The sequence below is a fragment of the Seriola aureovittata genome, chromosome 4 (assembly GCF_021018895.1).
Source record: "Seriola aureovittata isolate HTS-2021-v1 ecotype China chromosome 4, ASM2101889v1, whole genome shotgun sequence".
In the NCBI taxonomy this organism is placed as follows: domain Eukaryota; kingdom Metazoa; phylum Chordata; class Actinopteri; order Carangiformes; family Carangidae; genus Seriola; species Seriola aureovittata.
This window is the reverse complement of record NC_079367.1, coordinates 22,058,650-22,080,028: the sequence shown is the minus strand read 5'-3', so window position 1 is coordinate 22,080,028 and position 21,379 is coordinate 22,058,650. Positions and strand designations below refer to the sequence as shown.

The 21,379-nt window shown below is 42.3% G+C and overlaps 1 protein-coding gene across 5 annotated transcripts in view; it reads right to left on the bottom strand.

Annotated features, from left to right (window-relative positions):
* Window positions 1–21,379, bottom strand: part of robo1 (roundabout, axon guidance receptor, homolog 1 (Drosophila)) — a 328,239-nt gene that overhangs the window by 119,441 nt on the left and 187,419 nt on the right. The window contains exon 1 of one of the 5 annotated variants that reach the window (XM_056373315.1): window positions 8,208–9,151. The exons of the other annotated variants lie outside the window; for them this stretch is intronic. Coding sequence (XP_056229290.1) covers window positions 8,208–8,268 — 61 coding nt within the window. The 5' untranslated portion in view covers window positions 8,269–9,151. Of the gene's footprint in view, window positions 1–8,207; window positions 9,152–21,379 lie in introns of those variants that run through there. 5 annotated transcript variants of the gene reach the window in all.

Sequence of the window (21,379 nt, the reverse complement as noted above, 5' to 3'; positions counted from 1 at the left end):
GAGCTGAAGGAAGGCGAGGGGAGGGGCTGGGGAGCAGTGAGGAGGAAGAAGGACCAGCACACTCAGCTGGCACAACCCAGCCACAGGGAGTATGGCATTTGGGCCCGGTGCCAAGAAAAAGAACAGCTCTGAAGAGATGCCAAAGTGAATTGAGGCAGGCACGGCCAAAAAGCACCTAATGCTTTTTAAATGCTATTTACTTGATGGCAGTGGCCGATACAGGCCTACTGTTGGACCGGTGTTATATTACAGTCCCTGAGAGCAGAGCCGATGACCTTAACCGCTTATGTAGGCTATTCTAAATGTTCGGCCAAACACATTCTAAAGCAAATCTCAGACAGTTGGGTGTTGAAAGGGAATTTCAGTTACAGCATTAAGCCCAGGGTACAACGGTAATGTCTGAGTACAGAAACTTGGCACATTTCCTTCTGGTGCCCTTTAGGTTAAAAGGGTAAGCACGGAGCACATTGCACTGAAGTGTCAATGTGTGCAAGCTGGTGTATGTGCACGCATATATGTAAGAGCGGTTCGTGCACTGTAGCTCTGGATGCGAGGTATGATTAAAGTGAAACGTGGCTCCCAGAAGCACAGCGTAGGTTAAGACTCAGTGGAGCCAGTTTCTCATGTGGCAAGATCCCAGAGACACCAGCATGGGCCTGCTGAGCGGGGCATGGCCCGGGTCCAGCCAAATGGAACACAAATCGCCCCAAACTGTTCGAAACCTGGCCTGGAAAAATGAAAGTGGGATGTAAGGCATGCCATGTGATGCACAGTAAATATTTGGTCAAAATTAATGAAGGGGCAATGTCTGCCAAGAAGCCTTTTTCTAGACGTCCACAGAGGGGAGACTGTGCCCAGTCTGGCATTAAAATGAAATTTCCTTCTGCAGACAACTGCTCACTGGCCTGTCTGCTTTCCAGCACCCACTTACCACGTCCTCTCCTCATAACACATACCAACTGTCCAGGTACACAGTGTATCTGACCAAATACTGTTTTCTTTTCATGCAATAACCAAAAATTACTTGTTCATAAATGTTTCCCAGCTCCTTAATTCCCATCTGTCAGTTTTTTCTACATTTGACAGCAGAAACACTGTCAGACATTTGAATAAAATTGTTGGAGACAGAGGGGTTGGGGGTGGGGGGGGCGGGTGGGGGCCAGATCTGTGCAAGACAGCTGTGATGACAAATGCAAGAGAGGAAATATCCCTCTCACCAACAGCCTCTCAAACTGTTTTCTAAGTAGAAATAACCACGCTGAGGACATCGCTTCTTTCCACTCATACTGGATTTCATCGATTTCCCCAAACTTCCCCTTTTAAAAAGTGATCAACAGTGAGGCAGCCAATAAAGAGGCATATGAGAGGTAATACTTTGTACGGTTTGCAATCCATCATTTATGCTGTATTAATATCTCAGAGGAAAGGTGTAGTCTGCACTGTTATACTGAACAGAGATAAATAGAATATGACAGCAAATATGAAGCTAGGGATGCCTGAATTAAAGTCGATGAATTTCTATCATCAAACATCAAAAAAGAAAAAAAAAAAAAAAAGCAGAAGAATAAAGGAGGCTGAGCTCAATCAAAGTCACAGGGTAAAGAAAACAGTTCATTTTGGCTTTGGCTAGTCAGACAGAGGAAGCCAAATACACTTCAAGATGTCGAAAGGATGCCCAGAATTAAAGCATTGAGCAGAGGTGGAGCTAGAAGTGAATAGCGTGCTCTGATTAGAGGACATAATGAGATGGGATAAACACCGGCTGTCAAGACTGAACGTCAGGAAGAATCACAACAGTCAAGTAGGACAGCATTTATCACAGAGCAACTTCAAGCGTTCTGCAACAATGTCTTCTGAGCCAAAAAATGTCAGATTACCGAAGGCTGTATGGAAATGAAGGTGAGGCTCTGAACCTCTAAAGTGCACTTTTAATAGTTTGAGCTATGAAGCTTCCGATTAAGACTTGGTGACAGACACGCAGCCAAATGCAAAAGCAATTTTGTTCTTAAAACCTGAAGAACCTGTCTCTCACCCGACGACTACAATTGTTATTCAATTAGAGCTTTCATTGTGTAAGCAAAGAGAAGGGATGTGGGAGGGAGGGAGAGAGTGACTGCGTAAGAGGGAGGGCTGTAGTTGGAGGAGACTGAATGGTGACAGGGAGGACTGATAAACAGCTCTGTATTTCAAAATGGAAAAGTATGGTTTAAAAGCTTTTTCGAAAAAAAAAAAAGGTGAAAATCCAGAGGCTTTCAGTAGAAGTAAAAAGTATGGTTCCTATTCATAGGGTTCAATGGTGTATGCACATTTAACAAACAGCACACACATTATCTGCTGCAAGGAATATGAAAAAATAAAAACTGCTTTGGGATTATTGTGTTCATTTCAATGGTGACATCAGATTTGAGGGAAATGTCACCAATTTGCAAAAAGTAGGTAAGCCTGATAATAAATCAGGATTAGAGTTAATCTCCCAACTCAGAGCAACTCTGTATTTACATGCTGGAAATTCACCCAGTTATTTGAATCCTCCTCACCATGGTTACAGCTGAACGGTGGGAGGGGCTCCAAAAGCAGTCCTGTAATAGTGAATTTCAAGGTCACCTTCTCATTAATTATGTTTTCCAGCTCTTCCTCTTAAATAGCGAGCGCTCCTCCTACTTTTATCACCGTCTTTTGTCTGACAGAATTAGCCCCCAGGACCTCAGAGCATGAAGTTGCTGATGCAGCTCGAGATGACACTGTCTTCTGACCATGGATCTACTAATGCATCAGTTACACATTAAAAAATATGTTTGAAATTTTGTAATAAACAGGAAACGATGTTGGATGGGGAAGGAGAGCCTTGTCACCAGAGGGAATCATCACTACAACAATGTAGCTGAGAGGGGGGAGGAACCAAAGACATTAATCAACTAATTAGCAGTCTCTCTTTTAACTGCTAATTTAATCTATTCCTCTCAGCCTCTTTAATGGTATTTTCCCCTGTCAGTTATAACCAAAGAGAGGTTTAGCATTTCAAAAGTGTATCCAGGCCTTGCAATGAGAGGGTAATAGAATGGTCACAGAGGCTGGGAGGAGGCCTGAGCTCAGGGAGTGGGAAAGAAAAGAAGGATACTGGGGAAAGGCTGTCCTCAATGCCATCTCTCAGTCTCCCCAGTGGAGAAAATGAAAGGGAGGGAGGTCCGAGCCTTTTTAAAATGCACAACGCAGAGCACCCCACGGTAGCATAGCTTCACCACCGCAGCAAACGCCAGGCCCAGGGCAAGCCTTCTGGGAGTTCCTGAGCATGCAGAATTTAGACACATGAGGGATGTTGGTCGTACTATGTTACACCAAACCAGACCTTCAATGCCTCACTGAGGCTTTGTACCAGGATCTTTTATTTACTCAGCACTTCTAAAAATCAACCTCACCTCTCCCCAGATGTCCACCTTTAAAAAGAAAAAAAAAAAAAAACAACACCACCAGCATCCTTGCCTCACAGTGTTCCACCACTATCACCCTAATCAGCACTTTGGCTGCCACAGGGGAACAGTAGGAATATGCAACGTGAGCACAGAGAGCCAGATCAAGAGTATTCCCAGAGCTGGTGTATCATGGTATGTTCGACTGCTGCGTCCTCCCCTTCGTCCTCCACCCCTCCCCAACCCCTTTCCACACCCCTGGGGTAGCCTTTGTGTAGCCGCGCCCCCCCACCGCCCACCCCCTCCACCATCTACGCTCCTCACACACCCTCAGTCTCTCGTGAACCATTCCCCCCCCCCCCCCCTCCATGCCTTACAATCGCCCTGTTAAGGCGACACAATGTGGCCCCGTCCCCGTCCCCACAGGCTTTTTTTTCCCTGCGTGTCGGCCTGCTTTATTTAAGAAAGGCCCTGTGCTGACCGGCCACAAAAAAAAGGCACGTCTTAAAAAATTGGGGCAAAACAAAAAGAAAAAAAAAAAGTGGGGGATGGGTAAGAGGATGAAGAGATTCCTTAAACCCCCTTTCGCCAGCCCACACATACACAAACACACACCCCACCTCTCCGTTTTTCTTCCTCACTCACATCTATATTAGTGGAGCCGTGGGGGAAACTAATCCACAGTGAAGCCATATCAAGTAAACATGCTAATGCAATGTAGAATCAGATGTGGATTAGTGTTATGTAATTTGCTCATGTGTCACTGTCTGCATCACAAGCTTTTGGCATTTTTCATAACAGGATGCAAAGCTGTGGGAATTCGACGCGTGCCATTTGTGAACCGAGACAGAAACCAGACAACACCTTTCATCCGATGAGGACGCGCCATTTATCACCTCCGCACCGAGTGGCAACAGGGAATGTTTGTCCTCCACGTCACTGTCAGAACAAGATGCATTAACTATACTGACTTGACCCACGAGTCCAATACCCTGGACACGCCTGCTGCCTCGTCGTATCAGGCAACTCCAGACTAAAGCGCTTACATGAAGTTACGTTGCAGAGTATTCTCGGTGTAGACGGCTTAACTCGCTGTCTCGCTATACACTTTTAGATCTTACACTGACAGACTTGATGGACAAAGTCATACTTGCTAAGTAAGTCATACGAGCATTATCAGCAATGAGTAATAATGTCCTTATTTCTCACTGTCTAAACTGAAGGCTAGTGAGACACTGCAGTTCATTTCTATGGAATTTGAAATACCAAGAGGTTGACACACACAGTTTCATGAAATGATCTCAATCCTCAGTTCAGTCAGGCTGCAGCCACGGCAAATTACAACCTATTGACGTCAGATGGATTTGCTAATTAATCCAATTAAGCGGTGCTTTTAGGTCATTAAAGGAAGAGCAGTTGGGGGAAAGCAGATCATTAAGAGTCACTGCCTAATTTATCTGCCCTCAAACAAACCGCTCTGAAATGTTTATCTACTCAGTCATTAATGACTTAGCCACGGTTCTCATGAACAGGAAGAGGACACGGGCCGCCCTCCCACATTCCTCCATGCGGTTTCACTAAGCCAAAGTCAGCCTAATCCTGCATCTTAGGGTGTGAAACCCTGCTTGATTTGGATTAGGATCAGATTAATGTGCATTAGTGGAAGTTATAGAGATGTAGCTTCATGGACACCGTCACCTCACATAGGTGTGAGATTTCTCAGCTCAGATAAAGAGGTGACACAGCAGACCCAAGGCTCTTTCTCCATTATGTTTCTCAGCAACACACCAACTGCCCTCACACAATATCTGTTCAGAAGGTTAAATCCTAAAAAACAACATGATATCTGGGTTATTTGGAATACCACAACACTATTTCACAATGATGATTAAAAAAAAAAAAAAAAAAAAAAAAAAAAAAGTGTGTAGCCGGCTGTGAGAGCAGGTGAAGGGAAGAGCTTTAATGAGTATGTTTTCAGGCCATGTGAGAGTAAGAGGACAGGAGACAGAGATGGGTCTCACCTGTGGCCTCCGGTCATTAATTGGCTCTGCAGCCTGCTGTGTCCTGTCATATGGTCATGATGTAGGACGTGCAAGGGCTCTGCAATTTATCAGCACTTATGACTCAATTTGTCAAGACCTGAGCGGCTAGGTGCTGCTGGGGCTGGGGCTGATTACTGGGGCACCACTCCCACCGCCCTTATTTTTTTTTTTTTTTTATCAGCACTGCTACATCCTCACACTCACTGTTATGCTTGGAATTTTTATTTATTTATTTATTTTTATAACAGAAGTCTGACACTTGCCTCCAAATATCTCTTCATATATGTTGTTCTAACAGCCCTTATCTCCTCAAAGTAATCTGGAGCGTCACATTGAGTGTGAGAAGTGTAGCCACCTCTTGCCTTCATCTGAATGGCACCTCTGAGGTGAGTATAAGGTCTAACGGGCACTTTGAGGGGAGATAACAACCATTTAGTGTATAGCGGGAGGACAGATCACCTGATAACAGGACGAGACGTGATAGATGGAGGTATCAATTTACAACCTTCAGACAGCGCGAGGCAGCAATAAGCAAGTCACCACGAGTTTGACAGGGTGCAAAGGTCATCCCATCTCGCTCGCTCTACTTCGCACATAAAAGTGATATAAAAATACTTTCTTACAACGAAGGCCAGCAATGTGAAAACAATCTTCATGTGATCCACGGAGATGTTACTGAACACCATTAAGAGTTTATCTAAGAGATCTGATACCTTCCCTACACTAGAATGAAGTCGTTAACCCTCCAATTAGCAGCAAATATGAAATCTTTTCCCAGCAAGTGGCGTATAATCCAATTTTCCTGACACCAGTGTCTAATCCAGGACCAATCCTTTGAGTATCCGCAGTCAAGTCCATCTCTATTAGCAGGCCCTATTCTCACGCCTCTCCCCAGAAAACACCCCCAGACATCCCCACAGCTAGGCGTAATTGGAAACCCTGGTGTCTGGCGGTCTTTCTCACAGGACAGGACCATTACTGGCTCAACTCAAGCTCAGGATCCGGCTCAGGGTAAAGCAGATGGAGCCGCCACCTACAGTTCTCAACGCTCCCCTCCGACCCCATTTCCTGTTTAGGTGCTACAGTGTTTCCTTAGACTACTCTGGTGTCCCAGGCTTTTCCATATCTCATCTACGGAAAACAAGGAGCCAATTCAGGAAACAAATCAGGCAGCATGAGTAACATTTAAATATGCATGATGGAATTCTGCACAGAAAACAAAGACTCAAAAACTGGACGAACACACCAATGAAGCACAGAATTGAGACCTTAAATAGAAAACGCCTGATATTTGAGTAAGAATGGGGTTTAAGATGTTGTAATATGTCTTACTCAATGCACTGGGGAAACTATAGTCCTTTCAGTTTTGAGCGTGATTGAAATCCCTGACATTCACAGAGAAAGACTTCACTTTTAGGAACATCTGGAAACAGACTACTGGTAAGCCATAATGGATTTTCAGGTTTAAACTTGAAAACAATTACACTGACTATTACTTAGGTAATTATATAGGAGTGTTGGAGCTACAATAAACAGTAGTGGAGGGCCTAGATGTTACTGTTGTGTCTGTGGTACAGTAGTTTTGTTATGGATATTATATAAATAGATAAACATAACAAATAAGGTAGTTCATTTGACCTTTTGTCTTAACGATTCTGTTTCTAACGGGGTTTGACAACTTTGCGTAAAACACCCTACTATGACCAGTTCAGGACACACTTTAACTTAGGTCTTATAATCGTGCGGCAGGCATTTGCTTCCTCATAGCTCAGAAGTAAGTGACCTGGAAAAGCCGAGCTATCATGGTCCATGAGCTCTATAAAGACGCCCATGTGATGGTGGAGGAGGACTATAGTGAAAGATAATAAGGAAAAAATACAGACGACAAAGAGAAGTGAAACCAGACTGTTGCAGCTCCACGTTAACTCTAAATGGCATAAAACTGAGTTAAAACAAGTTCTTACAGTCACACTGGGAAAAGACACTGAGAATTCAAAACTGGTGTGATATGTGATAAAGCTGCACATCTCCAGTTCAAAAACATAAAAAAAAACCCACTGTGAACAACCTTGCACTCAGCAATAAAAGTCGTCCATGGGCAGAATCGTGACATACACGGAAACATGGTCTCCACAGGGGCTTGTGCTGTCTGTTTGACCAATGATAGCTGCTCTCTCCACTGATCCCACATGAGTTCAGCACTTTATGTGTGACTGTATGCGTGCTCAGCTCTTAAAAAATGTAGACGACCCCTTTGAGTTGACTTTCTTGGACGTGGGAGAAAATTGCACTGTTAATGTATGAGAAATTTTCTTCCTCATTACAAAGTATTAAACTGTGACTACACACCAGAGATGAGCCTCTTTTACTTTATATCACAGCAAGGCCTAAAACACACTCACTGTTTTTAATAATGCCCAATATTCAAAATGATTGTTGGGAAAGTTTGTGTCTACATTTTCCCTGCAGCAAACATTTCCCACTGAGAAGGCATATGTTTTATTAATACAGTCTTCAATGAAGGATTTTAAATGAAACTGTTTTGTTCCGCATGCAGTCTAATCGAATAACTTCAAGGCCTGTAGCTTTACAGTAACAAAAGAATGATAATAGGAGGAATTTTTCATCCTCATAGATAAGAAATTAATTGAGATATTTTTCTTCTCTTACTTTTTTGTGTCAAAATTCAACTTGTAAAACTATAAAATAAAAAAGACTAAAGCAAGCAGATTACTGGTGATAGTGATGTTTGACTCACCTGAGCACACATGGAGAATTCCTAACAGAAATGCAAATCCAATAGAAGTTGGAGACATCATTCAACGTCTCTCTTATGAGAAATGTTCTAGTGTAATCCAAATTATTCAAAAAACAACTTAGGCATCCACTCCTTCATGTCAAACTGGAAAACAAAAATCTCAGAATCCAGAGTCTGAACATTTAACACCCAGATTTTGGTTTGAGAGTCACAAGAAGCAAAACATCACAACAGTCCAGGAGCAGTTTATCACTGAGCTGGCTTTGGCTTCTGCTTATCGCTGAGAAGAAAGGTGAAAAAGATGGGAGAAAAACCCCAGAAACCAGTTCCAAACAGCCCGGAATCTCAACACAGGTTCTGTTTCAGTAAATGGGCTGAACTGAGTGGGAGCATGTGTTAAAACCATGGGAGAATATGTGAGCAGAGAAGAAGCACAGCTCTATCCTTTCTTTGAATTCATCCCGTTACTGCCGAGTGCTCAATGACCAGCCAGGCGATCTCATTCAAACCATTTAGTTCCTTTGTGCAAAAGAAAAAAAAAAAAGGGATCAATAATAAATCCACTTCAAACTTAAAGTAAACTCAAAAGTGAGTAAAATGACGCGAGCGGTCGCTGTAGTCCAGGCGAAGAGGCTCCGTCCTTGCAGTCACATTATTTCAGTCCAGTTTCGAATCTGTCACTTGAGATCGGAAACTTTGCGAGTTAGTCCTGTCCTCCCCTCATCCACCAGATCCACACGCACGAGATCAGTGCAACTTTTCCATCACTTTCCCCCCCGTTTCTCCTCCGCTGCTGCAACTCCCGACTGATCCCCGAGCGCGTCGCAGACCCCGAACCTCAGGCGAGCGGGGGGACACACGGATTCATATTCACAGCATTTCATTCAAGGAAAGCGGAATGCCTCGACAATTGGTATGCGCCTTTCTACCCCCTCCATAGACCCGACAATGTTTCCCAGAGAAGAAATTTAACCTCTTCCCGCCTGGATCGCACTGAGCAGCGCAGTAACAGAGCGCGCACTGGCAGGCTACTGTATTTTCTGTAACTATGTCCAATAATAAGAGAAAGCTTATAAAACTATTCGGACATGTTTTTATTCTTTCTGAGGTTCCTGACTCAAAACAAATGTAACAGCCCATTCCAGTGATATTCCTTGAGGGACTTAACACAACAGTATGTTTTTGGAACTCAGTAGTTATTATACAACTGGTTCTAACATAGTTTAGCCTTTTGTTTTGTCTCCTGTGGTTTTCATAGCTCATTTATATTGCAATAGTGGAAACTACATTTGCTATAAGATGCTATTTTTATCCTTATGAAATGTATTATAGGACAAAATAATGTGTCTTAGAACAGTATAAGAATGACATAGCCTACTTTATCCCATAGTTTCACCATTTTCTTTACATTTTTTTTTATTGTTGTTTTACATGTAAAAACCTGATGCATGCAGGCCTGTATTGTTTATTATGGACTGAGAGCTTCATTCATGGCGTTTCCAAACAGCTCTCGGGCTGTTTTCCATATTAGCTTATAATAGAAATCCAAAGAAAAACAAGTTAATGCATATTAGTGCAGTGTTTAAAGTACAAACTAAATAAACTACTACATATTAAAATTAGACCTAACAATTTATCTGGTGATCCATGCTCCCGGTTTTACACCCCCACCCCCAGAGTGACATAAACTCTGGACTCAGCATGAAAATGTGTTTTCTATCTTTTTATTTTTACTTTTGTTCAAAAGTCATTCTTCTCTACAATGGTGTTATCACTTTATCTTACAGCCTCTGAGGCAGAATCTACTTTAGACACAGACCTAGCACACATGGCTAATTTATAACCGCAGAAGTCATGTTGCATTAAAATATGTAAAAATGTGTGGAAGACATGAAAAGAGACGGAAAGAAAGAACTGTAGCAGACTTCCTCATCTGCTCAGCTACCAGCTCTGAGCCTCTGTGTTGGCTTCACGGAACATTTGTTACCAAACAGCGCCCTCCAGTGAAGATTGCCGGAACTGACCGAGCAAGAGCAGAAGCTACTGAGCATATGTCCCCTTATAGTGCCTGTAGTAACACAGTCGCCCAGCACAAGGGCTCTTCAACTGTTTCATGTGTCAAACAGAAACTTCTCAGAGCAAACGCCCGCGACTGATGACCACCATCTGTTCTCAGAAATGCAATGTTTTTGGCTGGGAAACAACATGAAGAATGATCATATTTTTTTTTTTTTTTTCATATCACAAGCTTACATTAAAAATAAAATAGCTAGATTCAGCTCTTTCGTGCTGGATGAAGATGCAGTTTAATGGCACGGCACTACACAGTATCTTGTTGTTCGACCACTGCTCTCAGAGAAAGACAATCCGTGTATCAACTAACTCAATCCATATTTTGAAATGTGAGCACATGGCTGTTTTAAATTACGTTTTATTAGTGCAAGGACTAAGGTTTCACTGTAATGTGCGTCATCAGAAATAAACACAATATCCTATAAATAGCCCTTATAAGCATATTTTCTTGCAGGACCATGACAGCACTTAATTTAGCACATGGTACGATAACAGTTCAAATACAAGCACTTTAAACTTAGTCACTAGAAAGAAAGAACACGTTATCACATAAAAAATATACTTATGTCAACATTAACTGTTCATTACTTTCAGTTTATCCCCCTCAGTGATCCTTACACGTCTCTATGCAGTCGTTTGAGACCTCTGCTGGAGCCTGCAAGAAGAAAAAACGCTACCCAACTCTCATATTCAGACAAAAGTCTGTCTTTCAACTCCAAACATGTTTTTATTTCTCAATCATCCATGTGTGCATTATATTACAGTTTTACACACTCCATTCCCACTTGGTCCTCATGTGCCCTGTTTTCCTGATAGCTTTTACAGCCCTGGATCTGCAGAGTGGCTGTTCAGCTGAACACCACCAATCAAATCGTAAAATTTCCTCTAGCCAGCAGCAGGGAACTGTAACATAGAAGCAATTATCAGCAAAGTCCCCACTTAGACCCACCAGGATAGGAGGGTGTCTGGAAGGGCTGATTAATGCGAGAGGATGTGAGCATTTTAAATGTTCGCCGTGGAACAGCAGAGAATAAAATGCTGAAATAAGACACAAAGCAGATACTCCCAGTGCTCTCACTCCTCCTTTTCTCACATTAAATTCAAATATTTGTAATAAGGAAAAAAGTGTAAAATAGTGAAAAAGAGAACTATATTATGATAGTTATTTTACTGCTATTATTGTATTGGGAAGCTTCAAAGAACATCCCAGCATAATGAGCAGCATGCTTTGTAGGCTGCTCTTGGACTTCACCGTGACTTGAACATTTTCACCACAATTTCATAGTTTAATGTTGCACCAACTCCTTTTGTATTCAGGTTTGGCTTCGCCCTTCATCTATGGTTGTCAAAAAATAAATAAAATAAAAAAAGAAAAGAAAAGAAAAAAGAAAGCACACACTGCCACAAGTTCTGGCAGCTGAGCCTCATGAACAGGGAGGCTCTCTTCCCTCTCCCTTGAAACCTTGATCGCCCCAGCAGAGGCAAGGAAAAAAAAAAAAAAAAACGACATTGTCTGGGCTGTAATGGCAGCAGAGACAGCAGAGAGCTTTTAACACCACAACCGAATCATTTCGCACTAAACAACTTCCAAGAATATACAAAGCACAAAAGGATTAAAACTTGCCCATCCCTGACTGCTAAGCACTCCAGGGCTTTAATACTTTCACAAGCTCTAAAGAGAACCAAAACAACTTTCAAAGATTTGATGTGTCATTATGTTTTGGATGACAGTTATGTAATATAGCACTTCTTGTACTTACTGTGATAGATCAGGTTACATTTGTGTGGTTTGTTGTGGGAGTGCCTCAAAGTCTGGTGGTTTTGGTGAAGACCTAAATTATTAGGCAGCCGTTTGCACCCGTGAGACTTCTGTGACCCAGTGATGCGATGGGCTCCGTGTGGACCCTTATGGTCTTTAGGAACTCCCAGCATGACCAGCATGGCAAAGAGCACCACCAGCAAACACACTATCTGCATGGTGACGTGTGTGGACAACACAGAGCCAGAAGATGTGCATATAACTATCATACAAAAAAAAAATACACCTTTCTTGATAGTTCAGTGGCTGCGGACTGGTCTGTCTCTGCAAAGAAATGTCAAGCAAATTCCACAATTCACTGTTGCCCTGGTTACATCACAGGTATTCCTTGAAAAGGGGCGAAAAATAAAAATACAATCCAAAGGTCCTCTTGAAAATTCCCAAAAACAGCGACAAACTGCAAACATTGCTGCACTTCCCACCAAGAACCCTTCATGCCGCTACCCCTGAGATCTGCCAAATACATAAACCCCTGCAGTCTTGGCTAGTCTCCTAAATCCAGTGACAATGTTTCCCCCCCGGAGGACGATGGGATCTTAATGAGGGCATCTCTGTATACAATGTGCATGGTGAAGTTCACTCCCTTCTCCATCTCGCCATCCCACTGCTGAATGGAGAGACTGTCTCTCATCTTCCCGGCCTTTTTTTTTATCTCTGATAATTCTCCTTTTAATATTCAAAAGGAGTTTGTGGACGTTCCGTCTTTTCTTATGATGTTTCTATGCATGCAGCAGGACGGGGGATCCTGTAGGCTCCATGCTGGGCCTCTTTTCAGATGTGTTGGACTCCCACACAAAACCTTAGGCCCCCTCAGCATAGAGGTGACGGGGTGACACACAGGCGGGGTGAGGCAAAGGAGCCCACTTTCCCCTTTTTCCCCTGACTAAGACTATTTAATGGCTTTCATTCCCATCTCGCCAGCACACCAAACAAGATGGCATAAAACAAAAACCTTTCCTCCTCAAAAAGATACTCCCTGTTGAAAAGCAAACATAACACTTCCAATAGACAGGAAAAGCAAGAAGAAAAACTTCTCCATCCTCAGAAAAAAGTGATGGATTCTGGGATTTCACACTGCACCAGCTGGAGTTTCACCTCCTGAATATGTTAGGAAGTAAACAGAGACTTGTCAGAGTTGCAGCTAGAGTCACCTTGGACAGAATGTGGCAGTCACAGGTTCAGTGTGTTTGATCTCCCTTCACAGACACTTTAGTTGGATGGTTACCATACTTCCCATTCACTACAGCCTTTTATCATTCGTGTCCTGTCCTTGAGGAACCATCTTTTCATTTATTCATTATGCCACTTTTTTTAAAAATTTTTTTATAAAACAGCAATTCAAATGTATAATCTTTATGGGTTGACAATGGTCAGCCATCATTTTATAGCTCTCTCCACTTCTTCTCACCGACCTCAATAGGGGAATGAAAACATATGGAATAGCATTTACTCATCTGAGCCAACATTTATCCAATCTCTTACAACATATGGGAATCTCTTATTTCTAAAACTTCCTGTAGGAAGTAACTGTTGCGTGACTGATACGCTAGGTCTGCAGGATACATCACATTAAATGAAGGCTGCTTTGTCATGCAAGGAGGAGAGCTCTTCCCTCGATGTCATGGCACTGTGGAGAATGAGATGATTTTCAGGTGGGATGACAGACTGTTAACATGGGAAAACACAAAGGCTGAGAGGAAGGGGGTGAGGGACAGGAAAGCGATGTGATTCAGGAGGGGAGAGATGACCTGCAGTCCAGACGAAGTTAGATCACATTGGTGTTACTGTGTCACTGCTAAAAGACGCAACTAATCATTTCTAATTGGTCGCTGAGGGAGTGATGGAGCTTCAGGAGCACAAACCATGTCACAAGTAACCGCACGAGCTCTTGTCGTCATAGAGAATCTACTGTGTTTGACTTGAAGCGACTTTCTGTGATGTTTCGAACGTCAGAGCAGCCAAACATTCTTGATACATGTCCATTTTGAAAAATGAAGATGGCCTGTGCTTAAAGTAATGACAGATGAAAGGTATGAATAACATGAAAGTTAATCAATATGGACTCAAGTGGAGAGCACACATCAGCAGAGATTGCCAAGAGCCAAAAGACAGAGTTAAATTCAAAGCACAGCTGCAGTTCAACTAAACTCAAGCAAATTTAGACATTGCCACATGTCAACAGAGACTGAGAGTGAAGCATTAAGTGCAGTCTTGTCATATTTCTGGAACATTAACGGCAGCAACCTCAGTGATTGTCAGGCCATTTCACCTTACCTGTCCACTGTGGACAATACTCTGGCCCTTCAGCTCCACACAAAAGCCCAAGAATGTATCAGTCTGGGCACCAACCCAGAATAAATACAATTAACCCACTCAGACGAACCTCAGAAACGAGCCAAAAAGTCTTTTAAAAAAATCAGACGAGACAAAAAAAATGTCTCATCACTATTATATTGAGAGAACGCCAGAGAGGGGAGAAAAGGGACAGGCGATACAAAGCAAGTAAGATGCAAAGCAGAGTGTAGCAAAACATAAACAGGAGAGGGACAACATTCTTCTTCACACTATAGCCTCTCTGTTTTCAGCTTTCAGACATGATAAAAAAAAAAAAGAAAAGAAAAAAGACAGGGGTCCAATGAAAGAAAATGACAGCAAACTAAACAAATCTGTTCCTGTTCAGGGAATGCCCCCATGCATGACGCTGCTGCAAGAAATGTGAGGCGGGGGCAGGGTGGGAGGGGTGGGGTGGGGGGGACACTGAGGAGAAAGAAAGAGAGAGGTCGAGGGGTGGGGGGGGGAGTGGTGTCTTCACAGGATGCCGCGACGAGGTTTGGAGCACAAAGCAGGATGAGGCGATAAACAGGCTGTTGCTTTTCCGCTTGCCTGCGCACACTGAATCCCTCTCTCCCTGTGTCTTTTAATGGGCCTCACATTAGCATCTGTTTAGCGTCAGCCTCGACATGGCCTGTGGAGGCTGATTAAAATAACCCAGCTATCACATAACATCCTGGCAGCGACATCAAAATACAGTCAGTCGTTGGAACATTTGCGGCGGCGGCGGCCGACGTTAAAGTTAAGTTGGTGCACCGGCGCTCTGCAAGCCCTGTTGTCTGAGAGATGTTCACTAGTTGCTCCTGTTTAATTTCTGCTCCTGTGAGATTATGTTCCATATGGAGAGATGTGAAGTTTGTTATGCAAGTAGCAAGTATTCAACATTAAGATTGAATTCCCATGCATGATTACATTGGCATCACAGAAAGACAATATCTGAGCACAATTAGAGAACATTCAAGTATCTCTGTCCTTGAACTACTCTTTTTCTTTTTATTGAATGCAGCTGCGCCTCACCCCTTCCCTCATACAAATGCACAATGGCAAAATCAAGCAGCATTCTCTTTCATGCTTAATTGGCTCAATTGGTTTAGAGACAGGAGAGCTTTACTGAGCGACTGTGGGGCTCAGTGTAACAGAGCTGAGAGATTCCTTTGTTCTTATCACTGCTGGACCTCAGCCAATCAGCAGATCCTGACCGAGAGATGAGCTTAAAAACCTCTTCATTATATCTAAGTGATACATTGCAACTGCAGTATATACAACAAATAGTCTGAGACCGCTTTCTCATTCAAGCGACTGGGAGAGTGATCTTTTGGATCTCCCTGTATTTGAGCATCAGCTGTTAAAGAGTTCGTTTTGGAAAAGGGCCTTTTGTTCAGTGAGTAAATATTTTCTTGGTGTACAGATGTGACAGCGCTGACAGTGACAGCTGAAACAACTCAGTAAGTGTTCAATTAAAGAGAGCCAACTACACATTCAGGACATTGTCACTAATGCAAAAAACCATATGACTGATTCTTAGATGTGGCAAGAGAATGGTGCGAATCATTGTAGATGAACACATATTCTCACACTGTGGGAGTGTGTTCAGATCAGTTGAAAAGTTTGTCCACATTCAGTCGACTCCCTTTTCATCAAAAACACATTTTGAATTTTGAGACTGTGGCAGATCATCCGTCAAGCCGTTCTCTTGCTGCTTTGAGCTAAATGTTACGTCAGCATGCTAACATGCTCACAGTGAGAACACTAACACGCTGATGTTAAGCAGGTATAATGTTTTCCATGTTCACCATCCTAGCTGTGAGCATGCTAATATTTGCTAATTAGCACTAAACATAAAACAGCTGAGGCTGATGGGGATCAGATTTTGCAGGATTTGGCCATAAACCAAAGTAGACAAATTAGAAAAAGTATGTGACTGATGAGCGTTTGCACCAGATTCCTGACAATCAATCAAAAAGTTGTTGTGTTGTTTCACTTCAAACTGCAAGGTCAAAATCATTGTAGATGAAAAGGCAGATGATCACCAAAGGCGTTAGGATTTATCCTTTGGGGGTCACGACTATGTGTACAAAATATCATGGCAATGGATTGCTGTGACACTGCCATGAATTGTCATATTTCAGTCTGGGCCAAAGTGTATCGACTGACCAACACAAACTGACATTGCTATCCCTTGAGCCACAGTGCTACTATGGATAAAATGTCAGTCAATGCCCAGATCAAACTTCTTTCTGCAGTTTTTTTTTTTTTTTGGCTACATAAACATTCCTAATTCAAAACATTTGGCTTTCAACATTTTTTTTTTTCATATCATTATAGAGAAATCAATCAAACAAGTAAAAACACAAATTGTTCTCTCAATATTCTAGACAAACCTCAAGTGCAAACCCAAAGCGCCACAGAGCTGAGAATTGATGGGACATTAATATTGTTTTTCTCAAAGTTATAACGTCCAGAAACTTTCCAGAACTGTACTTAGAATATCATTCTGCCGTAGTTGTGGTTTCAGTGCGGCCTTAGAGCCAACATCAGTGACTGATCTCTCTCTGAAGACCCTGAGCAGAGAAAAATGCAAAGACACTGCTCATGCTAAAAGCATTCCCCCGTCTCTCAAATGAAAAGCCTATTCTTTCTTTCTCTTTCCCTGTTGCTATCAGCTGCCAAAACAAACCGGCGCTGTGATGAATGTAATAAATATGATCGATGGGATATCTGGTGCTGCTGACCTCACACCACGCGCCAGAGTCCTGGGAGCAGGTGCTGCTCAGATTTACAGCCCACCACCCCCCCACCCCAATCTCCTGATATTCTCCTCTCTTTCACACAGACGCTGAGCCCTGCTGAGACCGAGTCACACTGCAGAGTCTCCACAGCCCCCTACGGCTCACACTGAGTCGCTGAGAAACAGGCCTAATATTGGCTTGGCTCTGCTCTGGCTGAACGTCAACATGACTATGCATGAGTCATATCACTGCTAATAAAACCAGCAATGATTTTACAGATCATCAAGCCGTCACTCATGGCTGACAGTTATTACAGTCATTTCTGCTGGGAGGAGTACACAGGGCTGTCGGTGAGGTGGCGAAGCTCTCCTTATGTGTTTGCTCATAAAAATGGCTAATTGATCTGAAAGCAAAGGCACCTCTGGAAAAGAACACATAAACTATGTACACTGTTTTGTCAGAACTAATAACAAAGATGCAACTACAGTAAATTGTATGTTTCAGTTTTAACAAGTTGATTATAACTTAGCCGATCATATCATAGATGTGTTTAAATGTAGTGTAAAAAATAAGCAAGAACATATAAATCATCAGGACTGTATCGGCAACAGGCTATAAGTGAAATGACACACCTCTCTGAGTTTATAATGACAGTTTGAAAACTCAAGCAGACCGAGAGTTTAGAGCACTCCGCACTTGGTGATTAGAAAAATGCATTTCAACACTCCTGACTCATTTATTGTAAAAATGAATGACTCTCTAGCTGATGAAGTTGTGGTTTGGGTTTTATGAACCATGCCGCATGCCTCTTCAGCATAACCAAGCAGCTGTGCAGCTACAGCTGTTATACAGCCAGCGTTATATAATAGTAGTCTAAGTTGGTGTTATTCAAGAGAATTCTTTTTTTTATTGCTCTTGGCAAATTATGCTGCTATGGTAATACAATATTGTCCACACTGGTTTGCTGTCTTGCTTGGTCAAGATGTATTATGAAAAGCTGGAAACCACCTTCCATTCATTCATATACAAAAGGTGCTTGTCGGGCGTATGTGCCGTAAATGTTTTGCAAGCTTCTACATTTTCAGGCACAGAGAACATGTGCACTATAGACTTCCTGTGGTTGAGCCTGTTGACCACCTGGCTTCCCGCACACATGAATGCCGTATAATTAGATATAATTAGACTTTCATAATTTTATTGGACCAAATGTATCAAATTGTGATCATGCAAAGACTCATTTTCTGTGTATAATGCAGAGAAAAATGTTTTCAGTGTCCCATCTCTTTTGTAAAGATTATGGGATGGGGACAAAAAAAAAAAAAAACTCTTTTGAGGCCAGTCTGATTCATGTGATGTGATACTGAGCGTGACCAACATTGCCTCAAAGGGATGTGTGTGACAGCAGTGTCGGTACCTGGAGGCTTGGTATTGACACTATTGTTGCAGCATGGAAGAATAAATTCTGTTACTCTAGACATTTTATGACGAGTACAACAAAAGTGGTTTGAAATACGAGCAGATCATCAGAATCTATTTTTGAATGCACCAAGTCTATATGTAACTGCAAAGATGTGTGCGACACACGGTAGCTGCCTGACTGGTCTTGCTCCAGTTTGGACTCGTCCGAATTGCATTGTAATGTATGTTAGTGATGGAAAACAGGGAGGTCACAGATAACACCGCAAGTGTGTGAAATTTTAAATTAGGCTATTTAAAAAAAAAAAAAAAAAGGCTGCATGAACCACAAACTCCTGTTAAGGAGCTGAAGCTTTCTCTCCTCTCCACTTTGAGATGGTGAAGAATGTGACACATTTACATCCTAAGAAAACACTCATACTTTCCTTGATAAATTAAAGTGTGTTTGACGGGGCAGGAGCAGCTGATTATTAGCACTTAGCAAAACCCTATCCAATCTCCTTCCAATTATCACGAGGACACTAGAAACGTGAATCTGAATATTCTAATTTAATTCTCACCTCATAGTCTTTGTGCTTTCGACCCCTGCATGCTTGTGCTAACTCCCATCTCAAATCTTCAGTGCCTCTTGACCACATTACTCCACTTGCCATCCTGACAAGAATGGCTAATAGACCCATTTGTGGATCAGGGAGATGAAAAGAGATTGGATGAGGGAGAAAAAAAAAAACCTTGACTGGCCTCAGCAGCACAGAGGCTGTGGGGAAGATGCATGCAGGACATTAGTGCATGGTTATAACTAATTATATCTCGAGTGAATTGCTCCTCCAGGCGTGGCCAGGGATCTTTCTCTGTTGTTAGACTAGTAAGAAACGAGTGCTGCTGCTGCTGCTGGCAGACTGGGGATAATATGTGAGAGTGCAGCTATCTGAACATGGAGCACTCTCTTTCTTTCCTGTTTCATGATTACCTGGGCACTAAGACTGATGAACATAAGTGAGGGTCGTGGAGACGTGACACACTGATGCAGCGGTGACTCCTGGGTAATATATGTGGGGGGTGACACTGTCAAGGAAATTGGTTTTCAGGATGGGAACTCAAGGCCAGCGCAACAGCCCAGTAATGAGAGCGCAGGACGAATAGAGAACAGAGCTCTCCGTCTCTCTCATGGAAAAGCTGTTAGTGCCATGTATTTGGACACAGACCACATCAGCTCCACCTCAGTAAGGAGAAAACAGGCAGCCTGTCTCCACCCACTGAGGTCCAAGAACATAAAGACACTGTGTAAAGCAGCAGCTCCGTTCTAAAGCTACACTCACGGCCTGTTCATATACTGAAGTTAAATAAAGGTATTACTTCTCATTGCAGCATAAAATAGGATTCAATTTACCTTCCCTGTGGTTATGAATATGAGCAACAAATTGTAGCGGTGAACATGTCTTGCTCAAGAAAAGGCAGAAAGAGCTGATTTCTGATTCTTGCTCACCTTGTCTGTGCCTGTGAACAAACTGGTGATTTTTGTAAAGCCAGTAACTGTGCAAAGCTCTCATAACATCGCATTCCTCTTATAAATGATGGCAATATGGCAGTTTATTTTTAACCTAAGTAACACAAGGAAACAAAATGCATTTAAAGTAAAGAGTCAGTCACATCAATGTATGAAGACAATTAGAGGGGAAATAAATATGGAGAGAACTTAGTCTCAGTGTTGGTGACAGACGTGCGTTTCATGAACTACAAGCAAAATGTGCAATCTGTGTGTATATCCTACCAATTTGAACAAATTTAACAAATTAATACATCCCAACTTGAAGAAATTTCACATGCAAGTACTGTATGTTTCCAACTTCAAGTTCATAGATCTAATAAAATGTGTTTTTGAAAAAAGCTTGCTGAAGATATAAATGTTAAATATTTGTGAAGTTATATAACCCTATAAATATATATATACATATTTGGAGTTATTTACATTATTAAATGTGTGTGCAAGCATTGTCTGACCTGTTTGGATCGGATTACATTTTTGTGCGGAGTTCTGAGACTCTGATCCACAAATGCACATTGCGTTTGACTGAGAACTTGGATATCTGGCGTTTCAGTGCAGTCATGTGGGAATGGTATGGGAAAGGTGTTTTTTACCAAAAGAGAAAAATAGCTCCACTTGCCACCAAAACAGAATAACGGTGAAAATGCTTCAGTGACACACGTGCGGAGAGATTTTAACAGTTTGCAGACATCAACAGGTTTGCCAAATTTCTGTTTGCCGTCACACAACAGTTGTTCACTTAAGTATACACGACTGAAAGAATAACTGGATACGCTCCTGTATTTGCTTAGTATGTACATTTTGCATTGGGACTATCGCTCAAGTTATTTGATATTGGAGGACAAAAGAAGCTGGAAGAAACACGTTTCTAAGTTTTTACTAATGCTGTTGAATGTTCCATTTGATAGGGACAGTGAAGACGGACAGGAAGTGTGGAGAAAGAGAGTAGAGGATTGAGCTGGGACTCGCAGCTCAGGGCTTTTACACACATGTATGCGCCCTCACCACTTGGGTGTCAGGTCGCCCCACATGTTTTACTTTCATGTGTAACTGCCACATTCAGTCACAGCTGTCACATTACAAAAACCAATAGGTTCCCATCGCCCATTACTAACACTCACTACTGGCTTTGTATATTGAATTTAGTGGCATATTGGATGGCACATTCTTACTGAAGTATAAATAAGGCTTAAGGCTGATGTAGCCTTCAGTGAAAATGTGTCATGTCACAAAGTGTCAGCTGACAGAACTGTGTCAC